The sequence below is a fragment of the Podarcis muralis genome, chromosome 7 (assembly GCF_964188315.1).
Source record: "Podarcis muralis chromosome 7, rPodMur119.hap1.1, whole genome shotgun sequence".
Taxonomy (NCBI): Eukaryota; Metazoa; Chordata; class Lepidosauria; order Squamata; family Lacertidae; genus Podarcis; species Podarcis muralis.
The window spans coordinates 77,820,359-77,830,104 of NC_135661.1; the positions used below are offsets into that span (position 1 = coordinate 77,820,359).

At 45.7% G+C, this 9,746-nt stretch overlaps 1 protein-coding gene across 2 annotated transcripts; it reads left to right on the plus strand.

The window, feature by feature from the left end:
* Positions 1 to 969: 969 nt before the first annotated feature.
* On the plus strand, positions 970 to 9,345 carry LOC114603054 (phospholipase A2 inhibitor and Ly6/PLAUR domain-containing protein-like). 2 transcript variants are annotated; one of them, XM_077932168.1, is made up of 6 exons: positions 970 to 1,106; positions 3,588 to 3,708; positions 5,119 to 5,229; positions 6,242 to 6,394; positions 7,699 to 7,842; positions 9,092 to 9,345. In XM_077932168.1, exons 2-6 carry the CDS (start codon positions 3,663 to 3,665, stop codon positions 9,241 to 9,243), a joined length of 606 nt encoding a protein of 201 aa, XP_077788294.1. In that variant the 5' UTR covers positions 970 to 1,106; positions 3,588 to 3,662; the 3' UTR covers positions 9,244 to 9,345. The 2 variants fall into 2 exon arrangements, with proteins under 2 accessions (XP_077788294.1, XP_077788295.1); XM_077932169.1 differs by lacking the exon at positions 970 to 1,106 and adding an exon at positions 2,812 to 2,834.
* The last annotated feature ends 401 nt before the right edge of the window (positions 9,346 to 9,746 follow it).

The following is a 9,746-nucleotide window of genomic DNA, read 5'->3' on the forward strand; positions in this document are numbered from 1 at the left end:
GTTCGGGGGCGACCGAGCCAGCGAGACACTGAGGTGGGTGGCCGGCTCCGCCCTCCTGCATGCCTGGGACTGGGCAACCTGGGGGGGGGCACCGGGTGGATCTTTGCACCATGGCACCACATATGCTTAAGACAGCCCTGGGCATGTGCCTCCAGGGGGTGAAGACAGATCACTGCTTTAGCAGCACCAAATTAACCTCCCTGGGGCGCAAGTCTGGGCAACATGTAGGGAAGTCCTGGGATGTCCAGACAAGAAGAAGAAGAAGAAGAAGAAGAAGAAGAGGAGGAGGAGGAGGAGGAGGAGGAGCTTGGATTTGATATCCCACCTTTCACTCCCTTTAAGGAGTCTCAAAGCGGCTAACATTCTCCTTTCCCTTCCTCCCCCACAAGAAACACTCTGTGAGGTGAGTGGCGCTGAGAGACGTCAAAGAAGTGTGACTAGCCCAAGGTCACCCAGCATGTGGAGGAGCGGAGACGCGAACCTGGTTCCCCAGATTACGAGACTACCGCTCTTAACCACTACACCACACTGGACCTCCCCTCACAGACCCACCCCCCAGCCTCACTGATACGTTCCAAAGGAAAACAGAGCAATACTTTGGCCTTTCTTCAATGCTTATTTCTATTAGATGTACCAAAAACAAAAAACCGCCCACGCGGTTCAACATAACATCTATTAGCAAACAAAATCAAGATCTCCAGTGTTTATATTTGGAAGGAACATGAGTGGGAGTCAGGGGTGGGAACAGGTTGACCAAATGGCCGATGTTGCCTAAGAGGTCTCTCCCAAAACTGGCATGAGATCAATTGATAACAACATCTCTCACAAACCGCAGCCTCTAGTTTCTTATTTCCTTGTTCCGCTGAATCGGAATGTCCCGTTCCCCTTTCTCATCGTTACTGCCATCCCATCCCCCGCCACCTAGGCTCCCCTCTGCTTCCTGTATCTCCTCCCTCCCCACAGAGAGCTGGTACTTACCCCTTCCTGAACAGTGCACGCATCTATAAATACAGGAAGCATCAGCCTCACACTTTGCAGCTGAGCCCTTCAGCAACAGGCATCAGTTCAACAAGGAACTTGAAGATCTAGGAAGCGGAGAAAATCAGGTAAAAGATGAATCCTTAGCAGATAAAATACTTGTGAGCTTCCCAGGTAAGGCTGGTTGGTGTTTGAACAGGGTTTGGGGTAAGGCATATGTGACCTTAACGAAAGAAAGAAAGAAAGAAAGAAAGAAAGAAAGAAAGAAAGAAAGAAAGAAAGAAAGAAATTTTGATTGATAGTTGAAGGATTTAGTCATTCCACCCTACCTTACAAACAGTCATCCTTAATCTTATCAGTGTTATTTGATTTTACAACACATAAAGTTGTTGAAGTGCATGAGCAATCCCCTCAGCCAGCATACAGTTGGATCTGGCCGAGTTAGCTTTCATTTATCCCTTCATTCCTTCCACCTGTGAATAAACAGAACAACTATTGATTAATAAATGTTTTGTAGATTTTTTAAAAAAATTATTGCTGGAACACTTGCTGTTTGATTTGCTGCTTGAACTTACCTGGTGTGCACTGAACAATAATACATGATGCTGATCCTATTCTCATTGTAGTTATTTGTTTTGGGACAAATCTTCTGATTTTCTACAGAAAAGTTATTTTGTTTTTCCTTCGAACAATAATTGCATTTTTTTTGTATTTATTGCTTGCAATTTATGTTGTTCTTTTTTATCTTGCATATCTGGAATACACACACAGAGAGAGACACACACTTAAATATTCATGCTTACACATAAACATTTCCCAGCTCAGTTTGTGTTTCCCAGATTTCTCTTACAGCTAACTCTTTCCATACTAACCTATGTTCTGAGGGATACAAGGTTTCTGGAACATATTCTAGAAGAATGGGGAACCTTTGATATTCCGGAAATTGCTAGACTCCACCACCAACATGGCCAGTGGTTAAAAATGATGGGAGTTGTAGTCCAACAATGTATAGATGGTTGCACGCCTGCTCTAGGTTGTAGAGCATATACTCAGTGTATGCAAACTAGCTGGTGCATTTGATTACTTATTAAATTTGTATAGTGCCCTTCATCCAAAGATCACATGGCGGTTCACAACATGACAATATAAATGAGAACACAAAATACAGAATAAACCAACAAACCAACAAAAACCATAGCAAAGTGATTCTGAACCTGGGTGGGTATGCCAGTTCCATTTTTATTGCACAGCCATTGCATAAATCTTAGTGTAATAAATTAAAACCCCAAATTCGAAAATCTGTTGGGTTATAACCAACCATGGCTCAGAGTAGGCCCATAGAACCAAGTCCAGTCATGATCATTAAGCCCAACACTTATTCTCTGAGTAGGAGTTGGTTGGATGCAGCTGGCTCTCTTCAGAGAGATCTGTGGCACGAACAGTTACATCTTAGCTTAATACATTCTGCTTTGTGCCTTTGCCAAGTAATACAAGAGCTGGCATTCTGAAGTGTGGGCAGCTGCCCAAGCTGACCAGTCAATTCCTGGCAGAGCACTCTGATCTGAATTACAAAAATGAGGAACTCAGTCAATGCTCTTGATCTCAATTTACAGCTTGGAATCACCAAAGTGGAGAAAGAGAGAGATGATTGCTTAAGCCAGCCAGTGCAACTACCATAGCAGAAAACAAAGACAAACCCACAGTGAGAGTGAAAGAAAAACATACAAGAGACAGACAGGAAGCAGGCAGAGGGTTCAAGGGGAAAGCTGCATGGACAACAACCATTTAAAGCACATTCATTCCTCAGAAGAATTCTCACAGAGCTACAGATCCCAGCACCCTTAACAAACCGCAAGGTGTGTGCATAGCCAAAGAAGGGACAGGCTTCTGAGAGCACATGTCACAGGTGAAGGGAACAGTAGGCATGTGAGACACAGAATAAACTTCCATTTGCATCCATATTAGGAAAATGGTAATAATAATAATAATAATAATAATAATAATAATAATAATAATAATAATAAAATTAATAATAATTTCATTATTTATACCCCACCCACTGTCTGGGTTTCCCCAGCCACTCTGGGCAGCTCCCAACAGAACACTAAAAACAGAATAAAACTTCAAACATTAAAAACTTCCCTGAACAGGGAATGCCAAAAGGCCATATCAATTGTTTTTCTTTTTTCTTTTTTCAATTGGGTTTTATAAACAAGAATAATGTTATGCAAACAAGTATACCAAGTTTTCTCAGATCAATTGTTGATGCTTCCTATGCACACTGAACAGGCAAGCCACATTCCAGATTAAACGTTAACCAGCTGTATCTGAAGAAGTGTGCATGCACACGAAAGCTCATACCAAGAACTAACTTAGTTGGTCTTTAAGGTGCTACTGGAAGGAATGTTTTTTGTTAATCAGCTGTGTTAATGAGTATGCTGAGTGGGCTCATATCATTCCACAGGATTTGAGCCACAAGGTGGTGGAAACCTCCAAGGTATTAGAATGAGGTTTTCCCCAGTCTCGCCTGACATCCCTTTGGACACCGTTGTCCTTCTATGCTGGGCTGATTCTCTCTTGCTGGCTTAACCTGTCCCTTACCTTTTCAGTCCTGCGGCTGCAGAAACCACCCGACCTTGGTGTTTCGCCATTGTTGAACCCAGACCTTTCCGGTTCCCAGAGAGATGAAGCTGTTTCTCCTCCACCTTTCTGCTGCCCTTGTAGCTACAGGTGAGGCCAACACGAAGCTCGTCGTTAAACTATGGTACTTACTCCCACAGGTGGCAGTGACGGCCACTTGTTGTTGTTTAGTCGTTTAGTCATGTCTGACTTTTTGTGACCCCATGGACCAGAGCACGCCAGGCACTCCTGTCTTCCACTGCCTCCTGCAGTTTGGTCATGCTGGTAGCTTCGAGAACACTATCCAACCATCTCGTCTTCTGTCGTCCCCTTCTCCTTGTGCCCTCCATCTTTCCCAACATCAGGGTCTTTTCCAGGGAGTCTTCTCTTCTCATGAGGTGGCCAAAGTATTGGAGCCTCAGCTTCAGGATCTGTCCTTCCAGTGAGCACTCACTCAGGGCTGATTTCCTTCACAATGAAGAGGTTTGATCTTCTTGCAGTCCATAGGACTCTCAAGGGTCTCCTCCAGCACCATAATTCAAAAGCATCAATTCTTTGGCGATCAGCCTTTTTTATGGTCCAGCTCTCACTTCCATACATCACTACTGGGAAAACCATAGCTTTAACTATACGGACCTTTGTTGGCAAAAACTCCATGGACGGCCACTTAGATGGCTTTAAAAGAGGATTAGACAAAATAACAGAGGACAAGGCTATCAATGGCCACTGCCCACGATGGCTTTGCCCTGCTCTTGTGGTCAGACGCAGTAATGCTTCCGAATGCTGGCTGCTGGAAGCCGCAGGGAGGGGTGGTGAGGAGCGCTTGCCAGTTTCCCACAGCAACTGAGAAGTTCTATGAGGAGGATGTAAGCAGGAACGAATCCATGCATCTCACCTGGAATTATTTGAATGCAGCAGCTAGACTGGTGACTGGGAGTGGCCACCGAGACTATATAACACCGGTCCTGAAAGACCTACATTGGCTCCCAGTACGTTTCAGAGCACAATTCAAAGTGTTGGTGCTGATCTTTAAAGCCCTAAACGGCCTTGGTCCAGTATACCTGAAGGAGCATCTCCACCTCCGTCGTTCAGCCCGGACTCTGAGGTCTAGCTCTGAGGGCCTTTTGGCAGTTTCCTCCCTACAAGAAGTGAGGTTACAGGGAACCAGGCAGAGGGCCTTCTTGGTAGTGGCATTCGCCCTGTGGAACACCCTCCCTTCGGATATCAAGGAAATAAACAACTATCTGACTTTTAGAAGAGATCAGAAGGCAGCCCTGTTTAGAGAAATTTTTAATGTTTGATGTTTTAGTGTATTTTTCATCTGTTGGGAGCCGCCCAGAGTGGCTGAGGAAACCCAGCTAGATGGGTGGGGTATAAATTATTATTATTATTATTATTATTATTATTATTATTATTATTATTATTAAAATTTAAAAGCATACTATAAATTTTTTGAAATAAAATAATGAAACAATGTTGCTTTCTCTCCTCCTCTCCATCCCTATTTTCTTTTTCTGCTAGCAAACTCCCTAAATTGTGTCTGTACTGAAAGCCCAGCATGCAGTACTGGTACCTGTTCAATTCCAGAGTCAGAAGCCATCTGCATAACAGTGGCCCAGGAGAATAACATGAGTAGGTATATGCGTATTTCCCTTGTGCTTGCACCTGTAGCCCGCTGAATTCTGGGCTACATTCGCAGGAGAAGCTTCCAGGATCAGTCCGATCCAGGGAAAACTGAACTACCAGGCCCGGCCCTGCTGTTGGGCACATGAGGCTTTTAAAGGAGGCTCTGTTTCACGCTCTCCTACCTCCTGAAGTCAGGCAGGTACTCACAAAGAACAGGGATGGGTGAATCAGCCTGTTTTCACTAATGTGTTTACAGAAGTCTGATCTGTCTCATTTCTGTATCACTCTGCAAATTATTATTATTATTATTATTATTATTATTATTATTATTATTATTATTATTATTATTATTATTTTAAAGAAACCCTAACCCAAAATAGTTGGAAAATGTATTTTTCTATCAAAATATAGAGGGATGCGGGTGGCGCTGTGGGCAAAAGCCTCAGCGCCTAGGGCTTGCCGATCGAAAGGTCGGCGGTTCGAATCCCTGCGGCGGGGTGCGCTCCCGCCGTTCGGTCCCAGCGCCTGCCAACCTAGCAGTTCGAAAGCACCTCCGGGTGCAAGTAGATAAATAGGGACCGCTTACTAGCGGGAAGGTAAACGGCGTTCCGTGTGCTGCGCTGGCTCGCCAGATGCAGCTTGTCACGCTGGCCACGTGACCCGGAAGTGTCTGCGGACAGCGCTGGCCCCCGGCCTCTTGAGTGAGATGGGCGCACAACCCTAGAGTCTGTCAAGACTGGCCCGTATGGGCAGGGGTACCTTTACCTTTACCTTTTATCAAAATATAGTCAGAAAAATGTCTTGGGCTGGCCTTGCAGATGGGTCCCCTCACCCCTTTGTGATTTTCCTCCATTTTTATGTGTGCAATTCTGCTCCATCCAAATTGTCTTCAGCAATGGGTGGCGGCGGTGACATCTTGTCCTTTTCCTCAGGCAGGAAAATGTCTCAGTACGACCTTGTAGGCACGTTCCCCAACTCCTTTATGATTCCCCTCTGTTTCATTTTGTTTTTTAAACAGAAGGAATTGCTGCCGCAGGAATATCCAGGGGCTGCCAGCAGGATTCTCAGCTTTGCAATGAAGCCGTCTCTGTTACTGTGGCTGGAGGGTTATTTACGAGGACCGTTTCCAAATGCTGCATGACAGAAAACTGCAATAATACTCCCCTTGAATGTATGTGAAGGGAGGTCCAGACCTTTATAAGTTTGCTTTGGGAGCGGGGACAGTTAGCCAAGGACATTAGGATTGTGGCACCTGCCATTGTATGAACAAGGTCTGAGGTTCAGTCCCCAGCATGCCCAGGCAAGACCTTGTCTGAGACCTTGGAGAGCTGTTGTCAGTCAGTGTAGACAATACTGGCCTAGATGGCCCCATGGTCTGACATGCTTCTCTGTTTGCTCTCACAGCACCAGCTCTTTGCCACAGCCCACAACAAAAGGACCTGTTGCTAGTTTCCCATTGAGTGGCTCTCAAAGGCAAAGGGGATTAATGATCCCTGATGGCTAATGATTTATTTCAACAGCTTCTCCCCTGCCTTTGTATGCCAAGTGCCTGTACCGTGGCTCAAGACAATCAAAGGCTTGATGTTGCTCTCCGACCCTTACAATGTCACAACCTTAAGCTAATGGCCTGGGTGTCAGGCAGCAGAGGAACCAACCCCCACAGCAGGTTGCCAGGAATGGACAAGACAAGGGAAAGTTCTTACCAACTGTGTTTTATTCAACAGTCACAGAGAGATGCTTAGAAATGCTGCCTCTCGGAATAATGGTGTTTCTGCGAGTAGATCTCCCCTTCCCTTCTCTTCCACTTCCTCATTCGTCATTCCTTCCACGAGTAGCACTGAGGGCCCTTTGCTTCTGAGCCCTTTGCTCTCCTAATTTGAAGGCTCGCCAGGTTCTGGGGGAAGAGTCCGGAATGCTTTCTAGTAATAATGTAGACACACACACACACACACACACACACACAGACATGGGGGGGGGTCCAGTACAGTGGTACCTCGGGTTACATACGCTTCAGGTTACATACGCTTCAGGTTACACACTCCACTAAGCCAGAGATAGTGCTTCAGGTTAAGAACTTTGCTTCAGGATAAGAACAGAAATCAGGCTCCGGTGGTGCGGCGGCAGCAGGAGGCCCCATTAGCTAAAGTGGTGCTTCAGGTTAAGAACAGTTTCAGGTTAAGTACGGACCTCCGGAACAAATTAAGTACTTAACCCGAGGTACCACTGTAGATCGAGAAATGTTGGGCATATGGATGAGGTTACTACTGAATATGGGATTTGAAGTGTGCCACAACTGGCTGGCAGGCCAGAGGTTTTCCCCACCCCTTGGTATCCACAGCTGCTTCTGTCTGAGTGCTTTGGGCTCCCAGGAGCTTGGGATTCTTTTATTTATTTATTCCCAATTGCACCCGCTTTGACAATTACTGTTTTTTTTTTTAATGCAGTCTGCTTTCTCTCTTTCCTGTGTCCCTCCAGTACCACCCAAGAACCTCACCAAGAACGGAGTGAATTGTCCCACTAGTTTTGTACTTGGCTCTAACCACTTAGAAGAACCCGGGACTCTGAGTTGCACAGGAGATGAAAATAACTGCATCACTGCGGCCGGGGAGCTAACTGCAGGTAGGTCTCAATTTAAGCTCCTGTTGGGTCCCAGAGCACCAGTGTTCTCTAGTATTGCAAAAGACGGATGTCTTGCATGTATTGGATTTTATGATTATGGTCACAGACCAGTTCCGGCTCACTTACAATATCAGGAAAATCCTAAAACACAACAGGGATACACTGAATTGCAATTGGGTTTAACAGAGACAATTCAGATATAGCGGCAGTTAAAAAATATATATCAAATCTTGATCACAAAAATATAACCTAAAATTGTCTTGCATGTACTTCCCTGGAGAATTCAAACACAAAGTCTCATAACTGAGCTGCTCCCTACCTTTGGAGAAGCAAATTTCTTTCTAAGAGAATCAAAGGACCATCCCTTCCTAACGGCTGCTGCAGGAAAGTCCACCCCTCTCAGTTTAGCCTGTCTGGAATAATACTAATAATACTAATATTCCTTTTTCCTAGTCCCGGACTCAAGACGGCTTTCACAGATAAAGTAGAACAAGCTAAAAACATAAAAAAGTCAATTAAACACTAATAGAATTCATATTGTTACAAAAGTTAGGTGCCACCCCCACTCTCTGCCGAGCTGCAGAAAGATTCTAAGGGGTTCCAGGCACTCACCAAGGGTCCATGCTCCTTTGGAGAACTGAGACACTGCAGAGACTGTCGTAGCTTTAAAAAAGATGCCTTGTTCACCTATTTACAGTCTGCATGGAACAACAACAACAACAACAACAACATATTTATACCCCACCCATCTGGCTGGGTCTCCCCAGCCACTCTGGGCAGCTTCCAACAAAGTATTAAAAATACAATAAAACATAAAACATTAAAAACTTCCCTAAGCAGGAAGTCCTGATCTTACTGCATGGTTATTTCAAGAGCGGCTTGTCCCCCACACCCGGCGCAGCAGCCTGCCCAAGATGGACCCCAGCCATTCTTCTTCCTTCTCCTTCCCAGAACACATTCTTCTACAGGGACCCAGGCAAAGGGCCTTCTCGGTAGTGGTGGCTGCCCTGTGGAATGCCCTCCCGTCAGATGTCAAACAGATAAACAACTATTTGCCTAAAATTGTGTTGGAAGCCGCCCAGAGTGGCTGGGGTGGCATATAACAACAACAACAACAACAACAACAACAACAACAACAACAACAACAACAACAACAACATACCCTTTTGTTTTGGAAGGTATGTGTCAGGGCTGACCTTTTAATGGGAACTGAATCAATTTTTGTCTCCATCTCTATTCTCTGCTTCAGGAGATGCTGCCGCTCTTCCCTTTATAGCATCAGGCTGTGCCTCAGCAACTGCCTGCAATTTGCCTGTGCAGACGTACCTTGTTACTGGAGCCATGGACTTCCTCCTGAAGAAAATCAAGTGCAGCCCATCCCCAGCCACCAACAGCGGCTGAAAGGAACAGGCGGAAGCAACTTTCTCCACTTTTTGCAGGGTCACTGTGATTCTTTGTCATTCCCTGCTGTGAATTCTTTGAATAAACTAGCATGAAAAAGAATGCCCCCCTCAAATCGCTACCCCAGTTTACATTGCTTTAAAGCAGGCATGGAGAACCTTTGGCTCCGAACTACAATTCCTATCCAGTAAGAATGGCCAGTGTCCAGGGATGATCAGAGATGTAGTTCAGCAACAATCTGAATGGCCAGAGCTTCCTCACACCTGCTTTACAGTTAGGAAGCTACATCTGATCTGCTACTCAAGACTTTCCCATAATTATCAGGGCTGTCTTACCCATATGCACTAGGGGTGTGGGGCACCCAGGCGCCAGGTTCTCAGGGACACCAGGCCAAGAGTCCGGGGGTGAGAGTTGAGTCCGGGGAAGAGCCTGCCCGTCGGTTGGAGTGCCGTGGTGGTCTCTTCTGCTGTGGGCGGCTCTGCAGCCCGACCCCCGCCCTCTTG

What these genes read in the sequence shown, in the direction of transcription:
- LOC114603054 (XM_077932168.1), top strand. Translation starts at nt 3,663, where the DNA reads ATGAAGCTGTTTCTCCTCCACCTTTCTGCTGCCCTTGTAGCTACAG. An exon ending in TGCTGCCCTTGTAGCTACAG is followed by an intron (nt 3,709 to 5,118) that starts GTGAGGCCAACA and finishes TTTTTCTGCTAG; the next exon opens with CAAACTCCCTAAATTGTGTC. An exon ending in CAATAATACTCCCCTTGAAT is followed by an intron (nt 6,395 to 7,698) that starts GTATGTGAAGGG and finishes GTGTCCCTCCAG; the next exon opens with TACCACCCAAGAACCTCACC.